This window comes from Camelus ferus, chromosome 7 (genome assembly GCF_009834535.1).
Source record: "Camelus ferus isolate YT-003-E chromosome 7, BCGSAC_Cfer_1.0, whole genome shotgun sequence".
Lineage (NCBI taxonomy): Eukaryota > Metazoa > Chordata > Mammalia > Artiodactyla > Camelidae > Camelus > Camelus ferus.
The window spans coordinates 76866395-76890358 of NC_045702.1; the positions used below are offsets into that span (position 1 = coordinate 76866395).

Below are 23964 nucleotides of genomic sequence, written 5' to 3' on the forward strand. Positions count from 1 at the left end.
ATACAGAGAATGGAGGTGAAAAATATAAACGTTGGCAGCTAAAGGGTTCAGTCAAAAAATGAACAGCAGGCATTGTTTCTCAGAGGCATCTTTTCCTGCACAGAAGTGTCCCCTGATGTTCCCAAATGTGGCTTCCCGGGCATCACCACAATCTGAGAGGAGACAGAGCTCTTTGCCAGGGGCTCATACTGTCCCCCAAGCTTGGTAAATAAAGCTCCGAGCCCGGAGCTGGAAGGCTCTGTTCCCTGTGAGAGCCACACTTTGTTGGCACTGCTCTGGAGCCCAGTGATGCAATGTGCATTTTCAGCCTGCCTTGGTCAGAAACCCCAAGCAAACGAGTCCTCTGATTTAAAGGAAAATAGCAGCAAGTATTTTTAGTAAAGTGTTACTTTTAAAAATATTTTCAACTTTTGGCAGCTTATAATTTAGATGTGTCTCTTGTAAGTAGTAAACAGTTGGCTTAAAAATATCATTCTGTCTTTTGATTCTGCGTGTAGAGGATATATTTATGTATTATTCATATATGTCATATATACTGAATGTCACGCATGTTATTATTTTGCTGTTTGTCCCACTTGTTTTTGTTTCCTTTTCTCTCATTTTTGGCCACCTTTTGAAAAATTTTAACCTTTTCTTGTTAGTTTGAAAGTAACATACTTTGTTCCTATTCCTGTTAATTCAACAAACATACTTAAACCAAAGTCTAAAATTGCTCAGTAAGTTTAACCTCCTCCTGACAACTCAAGTGCCTTAGAACACTTTGACATCCATGCACCTTGCTCCTGACTTACGTCATACCTGGAGGTTTTAAATATTGTTTAATTTAAACCTACAGGACATCATCATAGCTGTTTCATGGAGTCAGTTTCCCCTGATGTATTTACGACTTCTGTTCTCTTCATGTTTCATTTCTTAGAATTTTCTCTAGTGGAGGTAGGCTAGTGGCAAACGTACAGTGTTTGGTGATCGGAAAATATCTTTATTTTCCTTCTTGAAAAATATTTTTTGTGGGAATAGGGTTCTTTGTTGGCAGTTGCTTCCCTTTAGGATGTTGTGTTGTCTCCTGGCTTCTGTTGCTAAGTTCAGCTGTCAGTCTCTTTCCTTAGAATGCAGTCTTTTTCTCTGGCTGCTTTTAAGACACTTTCTGTGTTGTGGTTGATTTGCGGTTTCACCGTATCATGTCTGGGTGTGGATTTAAAAAAAAATTATCTTGCTTGAGAGTCACTGAGCTTCTTTACTTGTCCACTTGTTGCTTCTTACCAGTTCAGGTATATTGTGAGCCCTTCTCTTTTGAAATCCAGCCTCTTCCCTATTTTTGTTCCTCTTCTTCTATAGCTCTGAGGCCCATCCCCCCTTCCATGTTGCTTCACTTCTTTTTGATTTTGTCCCTTTGCTTTGTGCTGCGTCCTGAATGAGTCCTCCCCACCCGCCTTCCCTTTGGTTCCCTCTGTGTCTCATCTGATTGTTAACCTCAGTTTCTGTACTTTTTGTTTTCACAAATTCTACTAATCCCTTTTTCAAATCTCTTAGGTCATTAAAGCGTTTCCTCTTCCCTACAGGTATTTTCAACTTGTTTTACTTTAAAAAGACATATTGAGCATGTTCTAGAATGTCCCAGAATTTCAATATCTGAAACTTTTATGGACTCTTTTTTTTCCTGCCACTCTTATTCATGGTGCCCTGTTTCCTTGTATGATTACTTTGTGAGTTGCTCATTTTCCTAAGAACATTATTTTGGGAATTCTTTGAGGTTTAGGATGAAACAGTATCCTTTCACAGAGGATTTGCATTCTGTCAGGCATTTAGGGAACTCTGCCAGTCCAGTTTTATAATCTAAATTTGTATCTTGAGGAGTTTGCAACATGTAGAGGGTGTGGGTTTGGACTGCAGTGAGGTGCATGGGCTAGCTTGCAGTGACAGCTTTTTAGAGAGTTTTCTTGAGCTGGTCTGCCCGGAGCTAAAGCATCTTTTCTCACAGCGCCCTGGTGGAGCAGGGGTTGGTCTACCACTGGGTCCTCCTCATCCTTAAGTCCAAAGCCTTAACCTCTCAACCATTCTGGAACCTCTCTGGTTCCTCCTCAACCTGAAGTAGCCTTTGCAGGGCCTGCTTTATGGAGGGTCTTGGATTTCTATTCACATGTCCTGTCAGGACCTGAAAAGTGAAGCTCATACTCCCCAGGTTTGGTAAATACCCCAGAACAAAAGTACCTTCAGTGCTTGGTTCTCAACCCTGGGTCCCATTTTCACTTGGATTTTGACCTAGTAATTTCTTACTGTCCTGTTAGTGCAATACTTTAAAAAAAAAAAAAGTTAACCATTAGTTTTTGTTGTTTTCAGTGGGAAGGTGGTCAGAATTACCTAGTCTGTTTACATTTCTGGAAATAGAGTTGTCTAATTATAAAAACAAAGAAAGCTTTTGTTAAAAGTTTAGTGTTGCTGGTTTACATAGAAGATTCTGTTACTCCATCTGTAAAAAAGGCATTTAAATAGCCATCAGTTTTGGAATCTGCATCAGTAAAGTCTGTAGAAACCCTTGCGGGCTGAATTAAAATGATACTTATTTACTTTGCCTTGTTCCAGAAACAATTTAAGGTGATTAAAATCTTAAAATTTCTAAGATCACCACTTAGAAAGTAAAGAGGGAAGGGCATTTGGTGGCGCACGCCCTGAATGCTAATCTCTGCTCTGTAATGACATGCGAACCTCATTTTACTGCACTTTGCTTTGTTGAGCTTTGTAGATATTTTGTTTGTATAAAGTGAAGGTTTGTAGCAACTCTGCATTGTCAGATGATGGTTAGCAGTAAAGTTTTTTTTTTAAATTAAGGTACATACATTTTTTAAAAAGACAATGCTATTTATTGCATTCTTAATTGACTACAGGATAGTGTGAACATAACTTTTGTTGTAGGCACTGGGAAAGCAAAGAATTCATGCGACTCGCTCTGTTGAGAAGGTCACTTTATTGAGGAGGTCTGGAACTGAACCTCGGTACATCTCCCAGGTCAGCCAGTAACTAGAGGAGTTCTTTCTCAGAGTTGATTCTCTGACAACTCCCTTAAGTTATATGCAAATGGTTTTACTTGCAAATGAGAGTTTTTCTGTAACACGGTCCATAGCTTGAAGCAAATTCTCAGGAGGTTTAAGACCCAAGGAAGGTTATGAACTACTGAAGTCTGTACAAGGACATCTTAGGTAAATAATTTATCCCCTGTATGTTAGTTTTCTAATCTGTATTTTGATGAAACACCATACTTCATGGATTTACTGTAAGGATTTTTCAAAAAGGCAGTAATATGTGAACATGTCTTGAAAAAGTTATCCATCTTTTAGAAAAAACTTAGTAAAATGTTCTAGCTTTTTGTTAACACTGATTAAACTGTTCAGGCTATTAGTGTGACAGAGGGTACCAAAACACTGTAGAAAAGTGTTTATCTTAATGACATTTATTCAACAAACAGTCGAATGCCTACTATGTGCCAAGTGCAGGAGGTCCAGTGAATAAAACACTGTCCTGTACTGCCTCGTACAGGACACAGGTCCAGGGATTCTCTGTGCTGTTTTCAAAATGCACTCGGTGCCTGTGGAGGCCGGAGGAAGGGCACGAGGGTGGGAGGCAGGTGAGCGAGCTGTTCCGTGACTCTTGGAGGTGTTACCACCGAACACCAAAGTCAGCCAAAGGCAGCCTAAGCAGCAGTGATGAGGAAACAGTGTGATGTGTGTACTGCACGGGTGTGTAAAGGCAGAGCAAGTCGGTGGTGATGCTGGCACAGAGAACAAAGGGCAGGGCCTAAGGCTATCTGTGTGGCAGGGGCCAGATCAGGGAGGGTTTTGTGGGTTGGGCTGGATTCTGGGCATTATCAGCGAAAGAGGACATCAGATGCTTTAAGCAGAGGATCGAAACTATTAGATTTCATTAGAACACTTTGGTAGCAGACTGGGAGCGGGAGAGGGCTGAGAGGATAGGAAATCTAGTTAGGTATTTTTTGGTATTGTTTCAAAAGAGATTTGTGTGCCTGAAATGGGAGTTGGAGAAAAGATAGATTATAACATTGCTTAGTAGGTAAATCAACATGATTGTCAAGTTGAGTACATGGGTAGGGTGATGGAGAGGGAAGTCTCACTTGGGTGGTGGGCTGAACCCCCAAATGACATACAAAACCAGGAGGAATATGACGAGTTTGGGCTTGTTGCAACTGAGTGGATATCTGGGTGGAAATGCATCATAGGTAGAAAGGTCTGGGCTAGAGATTAAATGCATGGAGGCTCTGGTAAATAGATGATTGCTGAGACCATGTGAGTGGCTGAGATCAGCCAAGACAAATATGGAGATGAGTAGGGCATGTCAGCATTTGAAAGGTAAGTGTGTGAAGAGCCCCAGAGAGAGAAGGCACCCACGATGTTACAACACAGGAGATGAAGTAGTTTCAAGGAATCAATTATTAACCCTGGCAAATACAGAGAGATCCTCTGATAAGATAAGACCTAAACATATTTGTTGGACAATCAGGAGGCCTCTTTTTTATTTAATGAGGGATGGGAACCAGATGGGAGATGAACAGGAAGGGAGGCAGTAAATGGAGAGGAAGTGCACACAGCTTGAGAAGTCTGGGTACGAAGGGGAAAAGGGAGATAGGGCTGGTATTAATTATCAAAGGAGTTACTATTTTTTCAAAAGGACAGGAGAAAAAGGAACGTTTGTTTATAGGCTGAGGAGGAAGGAATAGAAAGGGAGAGGTTGAAGATCAGAGTTGTTTTTTTCCCAGGATCAGAAATCTGGTAGAAATCTTTAGGCTGTTCAGGAAGACCTAACGAGAATTTAACTTGTAGCCAGTTCCTCAAGAGAGCTCTACACAATCGCTGATCCATCAATAAAAACTAGAGAACTTCCCTAGAGAAGTCAAAGAAGTAACAGCTCAGTAGGCAATTACAGAATTATTTAAAAAAATAAAGCAGGTCAGGATAATTGTATTGTTAATTGTAGTTTGTTGCCAACCGAAGAAGCTTCTTTTCTCTGGGATGAACATAAATCAATGTAATCCAAAATTGTATTTTTCTGCAGAGATTATGTTACAAACTGGTAGGAAAGTCAACTGGTGGTTTACTCTACTCACCACAAGAGCAGCATGAGCTCCGGAAAGTGGTGAAAGCTTTCGGTCCCTTGTGCATATGCCAGTCAAGTCACCAAGAGTCCTGTGTACCAGTAAGGCCAGGGGTCAGCCAGCCCACGTGACGGCAAGCAGGCAAATTCCTGATTACCAAGGACCTATTTTTATATTCGTTAAAAAAAAATTTGGTTAAGTTGATAATTTGAATGATTCTAAAATTCCATTCAAGAATATATATATACATACATACATATATATATATATATATATATATATATATATATATGTGTGTGTGTGTGTGTATATATATATATGCAATTTTTTTTTTTGCAAGGGGTAGGTAAATAGGTTTATTTATTTATTTGATTTTTCAGAGGAGGCACTGGGGATTGAACCCAGGACCTCACGCATGCTAGGCATGTGCTATACCACTGAGCCATAACCTCCCCCCTAAAAACGTATTTATTTCTCCTTGCTGGAATAACTTAAATTTTAATAAGTAAGTTTTAATGCAGTGAAGAACTGTGAATCAAATAAAGACAGAGTCATCTCTGGGGAAACATAATAATTAGAGAAACTTTTGAATAAAATAATAATTTAAGGTAGGGTAGGAAGAACCTGAATACCCGAATAAGAGGTGACTACTTTTAAATGGCTGCAGAATGCTCTGGCTGGTTTCTTTAAAAAATAAAGTGTAAATCTTAAAACATTAAAAATAAAACAAAAATTCAAAAATGTATTTAAAGGCTTGAACCCTTGGGACTTTGTCAGTGAAAGCGATATCTGTAGCAAGCTAATAAAGCCAAGAAAATTTAAATCTAGATTATTCCTTCATTCCATCCATTCACTAAGTCAACAAACGCTGCTTGAGCACCTGGTAAAAGATCTCAAACCTGGCAACACACAGAGCACTTTTTAATCGGTTGCTTGTCCACTCATGCTTGGACTCTTCCAAGAGGCTGTGCTCCTCCTGCCACAGGCTCGCCTGGGCAGTGGTCCTCACCGCCTCATCCCTCTTAGGCTTGTGTCACCCTCCCCTGTTGCTGCCTCTGGCTGACCTCCTGGTCCCTTTCCTTCATTCACCGACTGCTTTGGCACCTTAGTTTTCCTCTCCGCTACAACTCTGGATGATTTTAATGTCCGCCTGTCCAACTCAACTTGTCTCTTCAGGTTTCTTGATCGTTTGGTTGCCAATGACATTCTTTACTTCACTTAGCAAGGTCACGCCTTGGGTCATCCTACACCATTGCTCTTCTGAGATCACTGATCCAAGCATCCTGGTCTCAGGCGAGCACTTCTGTCCTTCCAAACCTGCTTGTTCAACAACTCCCAGCAGATCAGAGCTGTTGTCGGACAGTCCATCGGGCTCTCTGCTGTCTTCTCAACACTTTGTGTTGCCTTCATGTCCTTACCTATTCGGTTTAGATACTGCAGGACCACTTTCCAGTAACTCAATTTCAATAATTATTCAATTATTGTCCTTTGTTCTATCAGACTTATCTGGCCAAACCCCAAGTATCTCCATTTCTCCATGTCTGTACCTAGGCACCAGTGTTAGGAGAGGGGAACAAAAATAAAACCACAGAGGGAGACACACTATTGCCTCATTCCCTTTTCCACAGCCAACAGTTGTGTCAGGTAGCTTCTGACATCTTCCTCCTCCACTACCTGGAAGGGAACGCCTCCAAGCAGTCAGTTACTCCCCGGAGGTCGGATCCCATCCGTGCCTTTGCGTCCCTGGCTCTACTGGATCTCTCAGCGGCGTTCAGCACCTGTGCCAAAAGAATGCCCTTCCCTGGGCTTTCATGACTTTCCTCCTGGTCTTCCTTTCGTTTCTTTAGCTACTGCTTGTCAGTCTCCTTTGCCTGCTCATCTTCTGCCACTTGACTTTTGAGAGCCCCCATGGCCTTGCCTTAGGCCATCTTTTCTTTATAGTAGAGATCGGCACTTTTCTTCTTCTTTAAAGGGCCATGTAGTAAATTATTTTAGGCCTTGTAGGCCCTAAGGCCCATCACACCTGCGCAACTCTGCCACTGCAGCACGAAAGCAGCCATGGACGATAATGAATGAGCTGCGTTCCAATAAAACTTTATTTACAAAAACAGTGGGCTGGATTGGGCCTATGGTATGCCACACTCTGTACTCTCCCTAGAGAAGTATCCTCTCTTGTGTCTCCAATGACCATCTACACACCAAATTCACACACAAATCTGTATATCCAACTACCTAAAGTTCACATTTATATGTCTGAAAGACATCTCAAATCTTAACTGAGGAATTGAACTCTTTGCCCCCAAATCTGGTCTCCCGCCAGTGTTCTCTCTTGGTAAGAGGCACCACCATTCACACAGTTGCACAAGGCGGAGAGGAAGAGCCATCCTTGATGTTTCTCCCTCTCTCATTCTTTAATTCTTCGAACTGGAAGAATACCTAAAAAAGGTAACTCTGGAAATGCCATTATTTGAAGCACACAGTCAAATTTAACATTTCACTAATAGAGCTAAACTTTATTTCCATGTTTATTACATGTGTATCTTTGATGTTGAATACATATTAGAATTGATTTAACATACAGCTTGGGAGAAAAGCTGACATTCTCCACTGAATGGGTTAAAAAGGAATGTAAAACTATAAAATACTTAGTTTAAGTGTTGAATTCTAAATTATGGCAAACAGAACAATAATTACCTTGCCATTTTTTTCTTTCTAGTTTTCCAAGATGGATTTCATTATAAAATATTTTCATAACAATTTATCTCAAGAAAGGAAATAAGGGATAATCGTTAAAATCATTTTAAGTATAGAGTACAAATAAAGAGTCTTAACACAAAAATCTTATCTCCTATTTAAAATACAAATACTTCATGATATTATGAACTGAGGGAGATTAACTGATGTCAACTGCAAATCTAATGAGTTAATAAGCCATTTGCTTTCGTCTGGAAGAGTCAGGCTGGCTGAAGGGAGACAGCACAGTTCTATTTGTTATCTGTGTTAACCAGCTGCTGCTCAGAATGGGGATGGCCACATACTAAGTGCTTAAGTGATGGAAATTCAGGATTAATCAGTTCCAAATGGCTAAGAACTAACAGAATTAGTCATTCCATTCCCCCAATCTATGGCCATGTACAAATGTACAGATTTCAGCATTCACTGAAAGTTTTAAAATAAAACTGCTAGATACTCTGAAGCTGCTGAAATTCACAGTGCACAAAGAATACTGTCTGTAGTATAATTCCAATGTTTAAACAAAATCATTTGAGTGGTTATCAAAGTTATTACTGGTAATAGTCTCTTTTACTTCTCTATAAGCCCCTTAGCACATTTTGTGAAGAAAGGTGTGTAATAACTATTCTTTACTTAGATACATTAACAAAAATCAGCTTAAAATTATTTTCTACCAGAGACTGCAGGGTGAAAACTTCTCCAACTATGAATGATGCTTCTTGTTCTCATTAAACAAGTACTCAGAATCATCTGCAAAAACCTATATTCTTTTTAATGATGCTCACAAAAGATGTTTAATAAAGATAACTCACCTCTAACTAGGTTACTCTAGTGACAAAATTCTTTTTTATTTAACTGTTTAGGACAGATGATTTATGGCTTTTCAATTTTTAAAATTTCACATGTAATGTCACATTGTTTAAGCTTTTAAGTCTTCCAATGTCAGATTCTTAAGAGAATCTTAATGAGAAAAGAAAGGACAAAAGTGAGACAAACTCTGTATGAAGGCACACTCCTTTTCCTACAACAGGGGTCAACAAACCTTCCTGTAAAGGGCCAGATAGCAAACACGTCAGGCCCCGTGGGCCGTATGGACACTTCTGCAGCAACTCAATTTCTGCTGTTGTGAGAAAGCAGCCATAGACAGTATGTATTTACAAAAAAAGAGTATTTGGAATTTGGCCTGCAGGCCATCGCTGGCCAATCCTTGCCTTAGGACAGACTGAAATATAAAAGATCATCTTAAAAACAAAAACCAAAACCTGGTCTCTAGTTGGATGTGATGACTGACTCAGGATGTAGCAGTGTAATCAATCTAGAACATGTTGATGCTGAACACTCTGAATTTAGCCCAATTCCTGCTTTTGGTTAAGATTCTTCTATTCAAACTCATTCCATCATGCTTTTCATTGGGCATAATTTATCTTCATTTAAGAACTTGAGTATTATTCATTGAGGGATTCAGTTTAAAATTAATAATGATGTCCATACAATTTAATATCCAATTTAATATTTGAAAAACTTAATGAAAAATATAACAGAATCAAAACATTTAAAATTAGTACACTCACTACCCATTCCAGTAATTCATTTAAGTCATATCAACTATAGAATAGGAAAAATAAATTCAGAAGTGTAATTACTTTAAAATACACTACTTCCATTTCTGTCAATATTTTACATTTATGTATATATTCTATAGTGTAAGCAGAAGTCCTTTCTAAAAATCTTAAAACCTTGAGGTGTGTATTAGAGCCACAGGCAATATCTGATATATAAAATTGCAGTACAGGCCTTTCAAATTTGGCATTTCACTGGTACATACAATGACCAACATACATAATCACTGTACAGTCCTAGACATTCCAGTAAGAACCATTATTTCCTTTAATGTAGAATGATTAATACATGGTCTACAAGGGGCAGTGAGGTTTAGTAATTCTATTGGGTATGTCCTGACATAATTTTCAAATTGTACAATAACACAAACATCTTTGTTAAGGCCATGTTTTATTTGCTGATTAATGGACAAAAGGCAATGTAATTTATTTTCAAGTATTTTCTTGAAGTCTGTGCTCATAAAAATCATGAAAAGTTGGAAAGACTGTTAAATCACTGAAACTTTAAATATATCTTACACAATCTTGTTTGTACAAAAATACAAGTTAAATATAAACACAAAGCAATCATGATAATTTTATGCAAATCTGTTTTATGTGATCTTCAGTTACATATAAAAGTTTCTCAGTTCTGTTTGTGAAAAGATCAATACCAGATTGAATTACTATCTATTGGCAAAGGGCCCTAAAAAGCTTACTTTAGCAATTATCTTTTACATGGTTAAGTGCATTTCCTAATTTGAGATCACCTAAACACTGCAAAAAGAAAAAATGAAAGGGCAGTATGTCCATAAACCAACAAATAATTTGGCTGTAATGTATCATAAAACACAAAGAAACCCCACACATCTGTACAATAAACATTATGCGTTACATTCTCACACACACAGCATGTGCACACACGTGTGTGCATGCACGTAAACACACGCGCGCGCGCACACACAGGCACACATACATCCAGTCATAAAATAAAGCCTAATGAGGTGCTGTTTCCAGTTCGATATTCAGCTGTGCATTTTTTCTTACTTCATCAAATGAATAGCTTTTTGTCACTTTCCCATTCTTGAAGACAGTATGGAGAAGATCCTGCACAAATATACCAATAATAAAATTTAACGATTATATTAGACTATCAAAGCAACATTCTTAAGTAATGCTTCGATGAACTATGTTGACTAGTCAAATCCACAGAGATGGTGATAGTGTTCAAATTCTGAGATGATTTTACGTAGAACACTGGTGCAGCAGGCAGAGAACGAGGCACAATCTAAATCTGGGATGTAGAGATATTTAACTTCTTTTTTTTAAAGGAATGATCTAAATATTACACTCTTGAAACAGTTCTCCTTAAAGGAAAAACTGACCCATCTCTGACCCATCATCAGACCAACAAGGAAAGCCTGGCCAGACCTTCCCTTGGTCCCAGCCAAAAGACTCAACACTGATCAAACTTATAAATCTGGAACTTAATAAACTTGCTAATCATGAGTTCTGGCCTTAAAACAAACCAACCAGTCAACTCTGAAAACTAGAAACTAAATCCAAAACAGAAACATAAACAGATAATTGATTTCTTGACTAATGCATAGTCACTAATTTAAAGATTGAAAGTGTGTATTCCAGAAGTCACTGATACATGTAATCCATTTGATCCATGTAAGAATAACAAAGATAAATGAAGAGAATTAGGCCTGAAGTCCCTTTTGGGTCAGGTACAGCCTTTCCTCTCTCACTAAGGAATTATCTGCCTCTAGTTTCTCTTGAAAAATCCACAGAAGTGATCTACTGTGCCTAAGTTTTCCATCTCATCTGAAAGTAAGGCGCATATAACATTATCTAATTTTTTTCATTATATTGTTCCCTTTTTCCCCTACATTAAAAAAAATTGAGGTATAGTTGATTTACAGAATTAGTTTCAAGTACACAACACAATGACTTAGTATTTTGTACATTATGTTCCATTTAAAGTTATTATAAAAAACTGCCTACATTCCCTGTGCTGCAGGTTATTTTCTACACAGCAGTTTGCACCTCTTACCCCCTGCCCCTTGCCATCTTGTTTCTCCCCACTTTGGTGACCACCAATTTGTTGTCTGTATCTGTAAGTCTGTTTTGTTATATTCACATTTGTTTTATTTTTTTGATTCCACATATAAGTTATAACATACAGTATTTGTCTTTCTCTGACTTATTTCACATAGCACAACCCTCCACGGTCCACCCATGTTTTGCAAATGGCGAATTTCCATTATTATTTTAAGGCTGAGTAATAGTCGTGTGTGTGTGTGTGTGTGTGTGTGTGCGTGCGTGCATGCGTGTGCGTGCACATACTTTTTTACACACTCACACACCCCTATATTTATCCACTCATCTGTTGATGGACACTTGGGTTGTTTCCCTATTTCTGCATCTTGGCTACTGTAAATCATGCTGTTATGGACACTCGAGTGCGTATGTTTCAAATTAGTGTATTTATTTTCTTCGGATATATACCCAGCAGTGGGACTGCTGGATAAATAGGGTAACTCTATTTTTAGTTTTTTGAGGGCCCTCCATACTGTTCTCCACAGTGGCTGCATCAATTTACATTTCCACCAACAGTGTTACAAGGATTCCCTTTTCTCCACATCTTCGTAAATATTTGGTATCTGTGGTCTTTTTGATGACAGCCATTCTGACAGGTGTGAAGTGATATTCATTGTCATTGTGATTGGCATTTATTTCTCTGATGATTAACGATGCTGAGCATCTTTTTGTGTGCCTGTTGGTCACCTGTATGTCTTCTTTGGAAAAATGTCTACTCAGGTCTTCTGCCCTTTTTTTAATCAGGCTTTTGGGTTTCTTTTTGATACCTACTTGTATGAGCTGTTTATATATTTTGGATATTAACCTCTTCTCTGTCATATCATTTACAAATATTTTCTCACATTCAGTAGTCTGTCTTTTTGTTTTGTTGATAGTTGTGCAAAAGCTTTAAGTTTAATTAGGTCCTACTTGTTTACATTTTTGCTTTTGTTTCCTTTCCTTAGGAGACAGATGCAAAAAAAAAAAAAAAAAACATTGCTATGACTTATCTCAAGAGCCTGTTTTTGGTTTTTGGTTTTACATTTATGTCAACCCATTTTGAGTTCATTTTTGTAAAAGGTTTAGAAAATGTTCTAATTTCATTCTTTTACATGTAGCTCTTCAGTTTTCCCAGCACCACTTATTGGAGACTGTCTTTACCTTTTGTATATTCTTGCCTCCTTTTTCATAGATTAATGGATTATAAGTGCATGGGTTTATCTCTGTTCTAATGATCTATGTGTCTGTTTCTGTGCCAGTTTTAAGTACTGTAGCTTTGTAGTATAGTCTGAAGTCAAGGAGTGTGGTAAACACTTGATTTGTTCCTCTTAAGACTGTTTTCACTATTTGCAGTCTTTTGTGTTTCCAGACAAATTTTAAAATTATTCTAGTTCTCTGAAAAATGCCATTGGTGTTTTGATAGGGATTGCACTGAATGTGTAGATTGCCTTGGGGAGTATGGTCATTTTAGCATTTATTCTTTCAATCTATGAACACAGTATATCTTTCTACCTGTTTGTGTCATCTTCAGTTTATTACATCAATGTCTTATTGTTTCCAAGTACAGGTCTTTTCCCTCCTTAATTAGATTTATTCCTAGGTAATTTTAATCTTTGTGATGCAGTTGTAAATGGGATTGTTTCCTTACTTTCTCTTTGTGACTGTGCTTTTGGTGTACAGAAATGCAACCAATCTCTGTATATCAATTTTGTTTTCTGCACCTTTACCAACTTCATTGATGAGATCTAGTTTTTGGTGGTATATTTAGGATTTTCTATGGGATTGTATGTCACCTGCAAACAGTGACAATTTTACTTCTTTTTCAATCTGGATTTCTTTTCTTTTGTCTTACTGCTCTAAGACTTCCAATACAATGTTGAATGAAAGTGGTGAGAGTGGGCGTTGTCTTGTTTCTGATCTTAGAAGTGCTTTTAGTTTGAGGTATCCACTTTGTTAACAGTTTCTATCATAAATGAATGTTGAATTCTGCCAAAAGCTTTTTCTGCATCTATTAAGATAATCATATGATTTTTAGTCTTCGTTTTGTTATCATGGTGTATTACACTGATTGATTCGCAGGTATTGAATTATCCTTGCATCCTTGGGATATCTCTCGCTAAGTCACGGTGTATGATCCTTTTAATGTATTTTTGGATTTAGCTTGTTGTTGAGTGTTTTTGCATCTAATGTTCAGCAGCGATACTGGCCTGTACCTTTTTGTGTGTGATATCCTTGTGTTTGGCATCAGGGTGAGGTGGGTCCCAGTAGTTGTTGCTTATCTGTTTTATATATAGTAGTTTGTTAACCCCATATCCCTAACTTTCCACCCCCATTCCCACCTTTGGTAACCAGTTTGTTTTCTATTTCTGTGAGTCTATTCCCATTTTGTATATAGATTCTTTTAATTATTTTTAAGATTCCACATATCTTTCTGATTCATTTCCCATAGCATAATATTCTCGAGGTCCCTCCATGTTGCTGCAAATGGCAATACTTCTTTTTTATGGCTGAGTAACACTCCATTGTGTATGTATCTATCTACACACTGCATCTCCTAAGGTCATCTGTCCATGGGCACTTGGGTTGCTTCCATGTCTTGGCTACTGTAAACGGTGCTGCTGTGAACACTGTCATACATGGATCTCTTTAAATTAGTGTTTTCATATTTTCTCTGGATATAGCCTCAGGAGTGGGACTGCAGGATCCTATGGTAGCTCTACTTTCAGTTTTTAAAGTAATCGCCATACTGTTTTCCATAGTGGCTGCACCAATTTACATTCCCACCAACAGTGTAGGAGGGCCCACTGTTCTCCACACCCTCTCTAGCATTTAACATTTGTACTTTTTGATGATGGCCATTCTGACTGGTGTGAGGTGGTATCTCATGGTGGTTTCGATTTGCATCTCTCTAATAATTAGCAATGTTGAGCACTTTTTCATGGCTAAATGTCTATTCAGGTTTTCTGCCCATTTTTTGATTGATTGGATTTTTTTTGATGTTGAGTTATATGAGCTGTTTGTATAGTTTGGATATTAACCCCTTGTTGGTCACATACTTGCAAATACTTTCTCCCATTCTGTAAGCTGCCTTTTTGTTTTGTGGATGGTTTCCTTTGCTGTGCAAAACCTTTAAAGTTTAATTACATCCCATTTGTTTATTTTTGCTTTTTATTTTTTTTTTGCCTTGGGAGAGTGAGCTAAGAAAGTATTGCTACAATTTATGTCAAAGAGTGTTTCATCTATGTTCCAAGAGTTTTATGGTATGTCTTACATTTAGCTCATTACTGTTTTTGACATATTTTGTATCTTTTTGTTTTGTACATCTGCTTATTGTGGATATAGGTAATTTTACTACTTGTCTTTTAAAATTTCTACTAACTTAGTATGTGGTTGATTTACTACCTTTACTGTATGTTTGCCTTTACCGATGAGGTTTTCCTTTTATAATTATTATATTTCTAGTTATGGCCTTTTCCCCCCTGTTTAGATTACTCCCATTAACATTTCTTGTAAAGCTGGTTTGATGGTGCTGAACTCTTTGTTTTTCCTTGTCTGGAAAACTTTTGATCTCTCCATCAAATCTGAATGGAAGCCAGGTAGAGTATTCTTGGTTGTAGGTGTTACTCTTTTATCACTTTAAATATATTATGCCATCCCTCTGGCCACCAAGTTCTGCTGACAATCAAATTACAGCCTTATGGCTGGGGGTCCCTTGTACAGGACTTGCTGCTTTTCCCTGGCTGCTTTTGTTACTCTCTTTATCTTTAATTTCTGCCGTTCCAATTACAATGTGTCTTGGTGTGGTCCTCTGTGGGTTGATGATCATTTTGGGATTCTCTGTGCTCCGTGGACCTGGATATTTGTTTCCTTTCCCAGTTTAAGGAAGTTTTCAGTTACTGTGGTTTCTAATATGTTCTCTGCTCCTTTCTCTTCATCTTTTCCTTCTGGGTCCCCTAGAATGCAAATGTTAGTATGCATGATGTACTAGAGGTGTCTTAAACGTCTCATTTCTTTTTATGCTTTTCAGCCTCACTGATTTCCATTACTCTGCCTTCCACTGATCCATTCCTTTGTATCATTCAATCTTTTGATTCCTCCTAGTGTATTTTTAGTTTCAGGCATTGTATTCTTCATCTCTGGTTCTTTATATTTTTCTAACTCTTTGCTAAAAACTTCTAACTTCTTATTGTCTGTGTCAAGATCATTATCTTGAACTCATAGATAGTCTATCTCCACTTCACTTAGTTCTTCTGAGGTTTTATCTTATTCCTTTGTTTGGAACATGTTCCTCTGTTGCCTCATTTTGCCTAATTTGCTGCTTTTATTTCTATGTATCTTATCTGGTAGGTTGGTTATGTCTTCTGATTTTGGAAAGGTGGCCTTTTATTGGAGACATCCCATGCAGCCCAACAGCACATCCCCTCCGGTCACCAGAGCTATGTGCTCTTGGGCTCCCCTACGTGGGTCCTCCTGCTGTGGCTGACTGACTACTGTTGGTGGTCTGGAAGACATGGCTGGCCCCCAGTCCGGTTGTCTCCTGTCACTAATTTGCAGGGCTGAGTCACGAGGCTGCTGGCTGCAGCATTCAGGATTCCTGGGGCTAGTGACAGCCCACTGGTAGGCAGAACCATGTCCTGGGGTCTCAGGACTCAAGCGTCCCAGAGCTGATAACAGACCACAGGTAGGTGGGGCCAGTCCCTAGCTGGCTGTGGGGTCCAGCATGTCCTCAAGCTTGTGTTGGCTTGCTGTTGAGTGAGGCTGGATCCCACGGCAGTAGGCTGAGAGGCCAAAGGTGTCTCCAAGGTCAATGAGTGGGTCTGATCCAGGCTCCTTTGAAATTAATTACTGCTTCGGCCCTGGGTCCAAAGCATGCGTTAGTGTGTGCCCTTTAAGAGTAGGGTCTCCTACAGCCCTCTGCGTCTCCTGAAAGTAAGCTCTGCTGGTCTTCAGAGCCAAACATTCTGGGGGCTCATCTTCCTGGTGCAGGACCCCTGGGCTGGAGAGCCCAAGACAGAGCTCAGACTGCTTGCTTCTGTGGGAGAACTGCTGTCACTGTAATTACTCTCCTGCTTGTGGGCTGCCAACTGGGTCTGGGTCTTGACTATACCTGTGACTGTGCCCCTGCCACCCATCTCATCATGGTTCCTTCTTTTTATCTTCAGTTGCAGAAGATCTCTTCTAGTAGATTTTGGTCTTTCTCATCAATACTTGTTCTGTAAAAGGCTGTAATTCTGGTATGCCCATGAAAGGAGGTGAGCTTAGGGTCTTCCTATTCCGCCATCTGGAAACAATCTTCTCTGTCATTGTGTTGTTTCAAATCACCCTGCTCTTGCTGTGGCATTTTCTTTTATGAATTCAGCTTTATGAAAATGTAAACATAATCTATTGAGGAATGGTGGTTCCTCTTCTTAAATCAAAATGTCTAGATGATCATACATTGATTACTGACTCAAATGTTCTAGGATGTTCATATACTCTTAAAATCAATGCTGTTTTGAAGTCTTAGTTATGACCATGTCTAAAGTGACTTCAGTCCATTCGGCTTAAACCAATTCAGCAGGTCTAGGTAGCTACAAGAGTTAAGCAAAGGCTACTCAAAGAATGGCGTAACAGGCTATGTAAAGGGATCTAATTCTTAATGTTTAGGAACTTACGTATATTTTTCATTAAAGACAATACAATAAGGTTAATTCTGGCTCAAAGTATAAAAGTAAAATAAGCAGAATATTTGATGTGTTATTAAGAATTTAAAGTTAAATACACCACTTTATTACTTTATATTTTTTATGTTTAGTATAAACTTTGCTAAGAGTATGAATATTCATGAGTAATTTCCCTCTAAAAATGAACCTGTATATTTTTTTCAACTCAATAGCTTAAAAAACAAATTTTGTAACTTTTGAGTTCAGGAATATAAGTGTACTTTTGTATGTTAATGACCAGACTACTTGCACATACTATAAATGTTTCCAGTTTGGCTGACTTACAGCATGAATCAAGTCACATTTTTTTCTCCAAATCTTATACTAAGATAATTTACCTTTTTTAGCCCGTAGAGTTGCTGCAAGAATCAAATGAGACTAAAGAAAACCACCTGAACTGGATTCTATTAAGTTTTGAAAAATGGAATTAACAATATTTTAGAATTTAGATAGCCCTTCTTTTATCTGTGAAAATTACCAAAGTTTTACTATAAATAGCTCTAAGAAGCCTAAGAATAGCATCCTTTCAGTATTCTTAACTATTCCTGGTCAGAAACGTACCATTGCTAATAGGAGTAAGATCAAAAATACACGAGCTTGTTAAAGTTCATCGGTCACCACCCTGCTGGTCACTAAATGGGAAACTTTTTTTTTTTGGAATGTTGCAAAATATTTCACCCCATGTACACATCTCCCATTTATTATCAAGCCACTTCTTGTTTTTCATCTTATTTTGGTAGGTAAGGGTCAGCAATTGTAAACATTGTACAATAAAACTTTGTCCTCCAAGAAAAAATTTTTTCTGAAAATAGTTGAAGAATATAATACCCCATAAAGCCTCGTTCCTTAATTTGAAGAGCCAACCTACTGCTGTTTAAAAAACCAAACATACAAACAACAACAAAAAACAGTCAGCATAGATATACATACCTGACCATATTCCTCAAGGTCTCCTTTTCCTTCCTCGAGTGTAACAAAATTCCCTGCTGGTGTCCTATGTAAAGATAATCGGCCCTTTTTGGACCTTTTGTTGGGATCAGCAACTGGGTCCTTGAAGACATTAACCTGGAATCCAAATTAAGAAAGTTAGAGAAATAGAAGACTGTCAGAACTGTTCACTCAACTGGTAAGGTATCTCCTTTTCTTGTTTAGTTTAAAGGCCATTGCCTTTAAACATATCTAGGTAGAGCACATGCCTGTTATTGAAAAATAAATCTATGTCAACTCTGATATATAATCTGTGGCAAGGGACCTAGGATTTACTAAGGTAAAGGCTTTCCTACTTCATAACTTTTCCATTTTGTGACTTTTTACTCTATTACCTTGTTACTGCCATAAGCAAAAAAGACCCAGAAAACCTGAAAAGAGCAGAATGTTTCAGGATCAGAAAGGAAGGAGGCAAACAGTGATGACGGTAATAGGAAAAGCAGATGCGTCAGTACCAGAGCTCACCCAGGAAAGATGGAGATGAAGTAAGGGAGGGAAGCAGCGCAGGTGTTCCCAGGATCCCCTACGCCCACCCTTTGATACAGACTCTCACGAGCCTATGAAGAGCTAGGGGGATTGTCAGTCAGCTGCCTACCAGCTTAGGGTCCCCTGCTTTAAGGTTACCAGAACATGATTCTAGTATCACAACTTCAACCTCATAGTCCACCTTCCTAAAACATGTTTGACAGTGTTTATATACTTGCTTACTTTCAGACATGTTGGCTAGGTTAGCTGACATTCCTGCTCAAATATGGTCAACTTTTTGATTCAAGAGTATATACTGAAGTAGTGAGAAATGAATTGACTTGCATTGTGTCTTAAATAATCCCTCATCTTATTTTTTCCTCCTTTTCCCAAGTCTCCCTTTTTCTCCAATCAAGTTATTTGTCACCTCCTGTCTTTTCTTTCCTTGTTTCTGAGTCAGGGTCTCTGGTACCTGACAACAGAGTAACATTCAGGACCATATTATCCTTTGACTATTACTTTCAGTAACTTCACTCCACCTAGATACATAAAGAAGGTAGTAACAACACAGGAGTAAAAGCTGAAGCACCTACCCCAAGGCCATTGGTTACAACATAACTACATTTAAATGAACAGTTCAAGAGATCTCTCGTTAACTTCTGCAGCAAAGCTCCACCAGAACCGAAGGAAACATTTTCAATACTCCACTTTTTTTGCTTCATGCCTTCTACAATCTAGATTAAAAATAAAAAGAAAATAAACTAATAGTTTGGAAGAGGAAGGAGGTAACTTTCCATGGGCCATATGATAAGTAAACCATCCAAAGCTGTTTTAGAACATAGTAAATAATGAGGTAAGAATAATGTCTATTACTATTTCATTCTCTCACAATTCTGTTTAAAGTTTCACCAATGCCAGAGACTGTCTGACCACTGAACTTCTTGTTCATGGCGTTAAAAAACAGATTTGTTTTGAACTGATTCTCAACTTTGAAAATGCACAAGTTCTCAAAGTTTATTTAAAAAAATAAATAAATAAAAGAAAAAGGAAAGCCAAATAGCTTCAGTTTTTAAAGGGAAGTTCAAATACCTGATTGAACAACCCAACTTAGAGCTGCCCACGGGACCAAGGAAGGGCAGGTACAAGCAAGGGGAAGAGCACTGGGCTAATGTGCATCCTGAAATCGGCACTGTGCCCACCCATGTTTCTTCATCTGAAAGGGGTGTGTGAGGGTACCTGCTAAAATGGACGTATGGGTACTAGTTCTTAACTGATACCAGGTCAAACCTTCAATGCAGCTGAGCTAAAAGACAACAGCAATTAAATATGCCAGCTGAGATTCCTATGCCTAGATCCTCCTCACTGCAGACTTTCCTTCTATTTCTTCCTTTTCACATCAAAGCCCCTAATGTCCCAACACCAAGTATCTTGGAAGAGCTGGGAAAGCTTCCACTTTTCTTAGGCAAGGCAGTTTGGGAGAGTAGGGGGAAGAAACATCATTTCTGTTATTGCAAGAGGTCTATTCTAGACAACTGATTTTGGAACTCTACCTGCATTATCACCACAGAAGTACTGTTAGTTATATGCAGTAGTTCTTCTTAAGTAAATCTTCAGAAAACAAATTAGTAATTTGAGTACAGACCTTACTCTAACCACACCAAACTCTTTCAAATAGAAAATTATTTTGGTTACTAGGTTACAAGTGGATACCATCTGAAACTAGTACACATTAAAATATCAGTAATTTATAAATAGTAGACAGTCTACATCATGATATTGGTGATGGCTTTAATTTTTATGATTTTAGATATTAAAATTGTAGCTCCTTAGAAGCTTATATGGGAAATGAAGAGGCAAAAGCTTTAAGATAATACCAAACATGCTATTTGGCTGAATCTAATAGTAAGAGTGATGAATCAATGCTTAATTTAAAACAGGTAACAAAACCATTCTATAATTTTTTGATAAAGCAAAGATTAATACCATTTGAGCTTCATATTCTTAAGAGTATGTGCAAGCTCCATTCTGTTAAAATTGAGACCTATTTGTGCAGTGTCAAGACTTTGTTTTATACCCAAAGAATATTCCTTGACTGGCATTTTCTTGTTTCACAGTGATGCTTCTTTGGGTTCATCATCCAGAGTGGCCCATGAGGACTGGGAGCAGTAAGTGTGGTTTAGGTGGTACTTCTATATCTTAAGTTGCTAATATTTATAAATTTTAAGCAATTAAAAGAAAAGACACATACCATCTTAAACACTTATGAAAAGAATCACGACTGTACTTAAGTTATTAATGTAGTAAGAAGGAGCTTAATTATAAGGATTGCCTTATTAGAACTTTAAATATAAAACACATACCTCTTGTAAGGTATTAATATCTACTCCATCCCCCTGAATAACTCTAAGATAAGGTGGCAGCAACTTGTAGCCCTTTGAGTTCTCAGTAACCGGGAACTTCTTACCTAAGATATCCAAAACCTGTATGGAAAAATACACACCCAAGACAAAATAACTAAAACTGAAAAGAAGTGTAAAAAAGTTTTCCAAAGTTAATCAAATTACTTAAATTTTAGAATACCACGTGTAAGCCTTCTAAAATTCAGTCTCAAGTGCTTTTGATTCTGTTAGAAACAGGCACATAATTTTCTGTCAAGTCAATTTATAATGTAAAGTGGCTCAAGACACAAGTTTACTTTCCCTCACATCTTTCAAATTCAATTCAGGAAAAAACCTTTAACATTAGGAGCTTACAAAGGTAAATACAGTATTTTTAATGTACATAAAACATCATGTAACAAATTCATGAGTATGCTTTTGATTTTTTTCTGCTCACGCATAACAGTTTTGTTTGGCTTAACTTGTCTGGTATAACTTAAATATGAATCCACTTGAATTACAAAGTTCAGAGAAATTATGATATGCAGATGAAGCTGGAAATGAAGCATATAGAGCCCATAGTTTCTCTGATCCCTGAGGTTCTTCTCACTTAAAGATGACACCCATTTTTTTAAGCCAAATTGCTTAATATGCAAGTTGTCCCACTCGTTCATTAACTACTAAAAAGTTTTGTAGCAGTGGAAATATCTAAACATTAATTCAAAATTTCTCAGAGAGGTTGGTCAGAGATTCAGAAGATCTACCAGACATATTCCCCACCCAGCACTCACTCTCTTTTCTTATAACAACGAGAAAATTCCATATTGATGACTCAGTTTATTCTTAAAGCTAGGTTTGTATACTTTTTAAGTTAGGTAACATGAAAAATATGAAACTTACTAAGTTTGCTAAAACCAAATCTGTTGATATTTCAGACGAAGATAAGGCCTTCAGATTAGCCTATTGCTTAATAGGACAGAAAAAGACCTTGGTTCTACATCCCCCTTTAGGGGTAACTCATTATCCAGTCATCAGCTGGGAAACAGTGTGGTAAAGAGGGAAGGTGATACCCAGAAAGATCTACACTGGACACTGGCTTATGTTACGTGCTGTGTGACCTTGAGCAAGTTTCCTTTAACCTCTCTAAGCTGGCTTCTTGTCTGTACATCATAAGGTTTTCATAGAGATTAAATAACAGCTGCTAAAGCACAGCACAGAGCACAATATTTTTCTAGTAATAAGCACCAAATAACTTGCTCGGATTAGTAATTTTCTAAGAAGGCAAACCAAATCCTAAACACTAAAAAAAATGCAACAAGGCTACACTGAGAATCAATAGTATCTCTAAAGAATCACTACTTGAAAAATCTTCAGATTATTTTTATTCCCCATTACCTTGCACTTATTTCTTTTGCACTAAAAAATTCAAAGGTACGGCAATGACTTGTGATAAAGGAAAAGAAACAAACCACAGACTTGGTACCAAATCACAGGACTGGTTAAAATAGTAATGCTATTAAATAATTTCGAAAGCAAGTAGAAAGGGAAGTATCCTATTCCACAGTTCTCAACTGCCCACTTGACAGTATATACACAACCCCTGACTTGCGGTGTCCTTTCTGTTATTCATGTGTGACCTTGGGCAAATCTATTACTCTCTCTGGGCTGCAACTCTAAAACAAGGGGACTGATCCAGGCAGCTCTGAAATGGAGTGCGCACATCGTAATTTAAAATGGCATTGATGCAGCTGGTCTATAGGCATTTTAATAATCAAGTTACATATTAAAATTTACCTTTAATACAGTGTCAAGAGGATTTCCAGAATCAGGTCTGATTATTAGTGGTGCCTCTGTACTTCTTGATACTATTAAATGTCTTAGATCTTCACCCCATATTTTCTCACACGCATTATAAATGTCATAGCTATCGCTGACCACAGATACAGGCACTGATGAAAACTGTGTTACTATATGTTCAAAAGCATCTTTTTCATGGTCCTTCCCCCAAGCTGTTATGGTACTAGAAAACAAAATGAAAATACAGATTTACTCAGGCAGACACATTATCTATTCCTGAATCACATCCATGTTCACTATACTACACCGTCAACACTGCAGAAGTTTAATGGCCATCAAAAGGTTAGTTAAATATTTGAGCCAAACCGCTCCTTGGCCCATTTTTAAGACTAAGTAATCTCATCCCTCTCCAATAGGTATTTTCTCTTAAGTCACATTCAACCAATTATAAGCTACGTTATTATTTCTGGCATTCCTGAGTCCACTCATTCAAAACGAGTGAGGTGAAAAGCACCTGCTGAGCACACTCTGTACACTATGCGAGACGTGAGAAAGAGTAAACACACTATTTTGCAGGGCACTGCAAGCACTTGGCTCCCTTCTGTGAATTTTCGAAACCATGTACCAATAATAGCAGGAACATACACTGTGTCTTTTTTACCTTTCAGAATCTTACAGTTAGAGGCAATTATTTATACTATGACATGCATATGTATAGTCAACTAACTCTTTACCTGTTGTATCTTCCACTGGCCGGTAACAGGTAGTCATTTGTTTCACTTATAGATCATCCACTATTAATTAATACATACCCAGGGATTAAGAACTGTAATATTTAGTTTGAGCAACTCATAATTAAGATGGGAAATCAAGTGTGAGATATGTAATGTAATAATATGTAACCTAAGTACTTGGTGGTTAACTAATATAAAGAATTTTAAAAATTCTTAAATAGAATTTAAGAACGAACTTTAGAATTGTCACCATTTTCTTGTGCCAAGCAATTTTTCTTTCTAACTTGCTAGTCTTCGCCTCTACCCCGTTTTCCCAAATAATGGAAAGTAAAACCCATTTATTTATTATGTAACCCCATGCAGATATAAGTTCATCTCATAACT

General features: G+C 37.8%; 1 protein-coding gene and 1 long non-coding RNA gene across 3 annotated transcripts in view; one reads left to right on the plus strand and one right to left on the minus strand.

Annotated features, from left to right (window-relative positions):
• The first annotated feature begins 339 nt into the window (after nucleotides 1–339).
• LOC116665040 overlaps nucleotides 340–23964 on the plus strand; it is a 32894-nt gene continuing 9269 nt past the window's right edge. The window contains exons 1-2 of one of the 2 annotated variants that reach the window (XR_004321627.1): nucleotides 340–440; nucleotides 20786–20836. This is a non-coding gene — a long non-coding RNA (uncharacterized LOC116665040). Of the gene's footprint in view, nucleotides 441–20648; nucleotides 20837–23964 lie in introns of those variants that run through there. The other variant, XR_004321626.1, reaches the window with a different exon arrangement.
• Nucleotides 7587–23964, minus strand: part of NAMPT (nicotinamide phosphoribosyltransferase) — a 38098-nt gene continuing 21720 nt past the window's right edge. Inside the window, exons 7-11 of the mRNA XM_032484208.1 lie at nucleotides 22844–23069; nucleotides 21032–21151; nucleotides 19265–19405; nucleotides 18150–18284; nucleotides 7587–10539 (exon numbers count right to left, since the gene is read on the minus strand). Coding sequence (XP_032340099.1) covers nucleotides 10429–10539; nucleotides 18150–18284; nucleotides 19265–19405; nucleotides 21032–21151; nucleotides 22844–23069 — 733 coding nt within the window. The 3' untranslated portion in view covers nucleotides 7587–10428. The remainder of the gene's footprint in view (nucleotides 10540–18149; nucleotides 18285–19264; nucleotides 19406–21031; nucleotides 21152–22843; nucleotides 23070–23964) is intronic.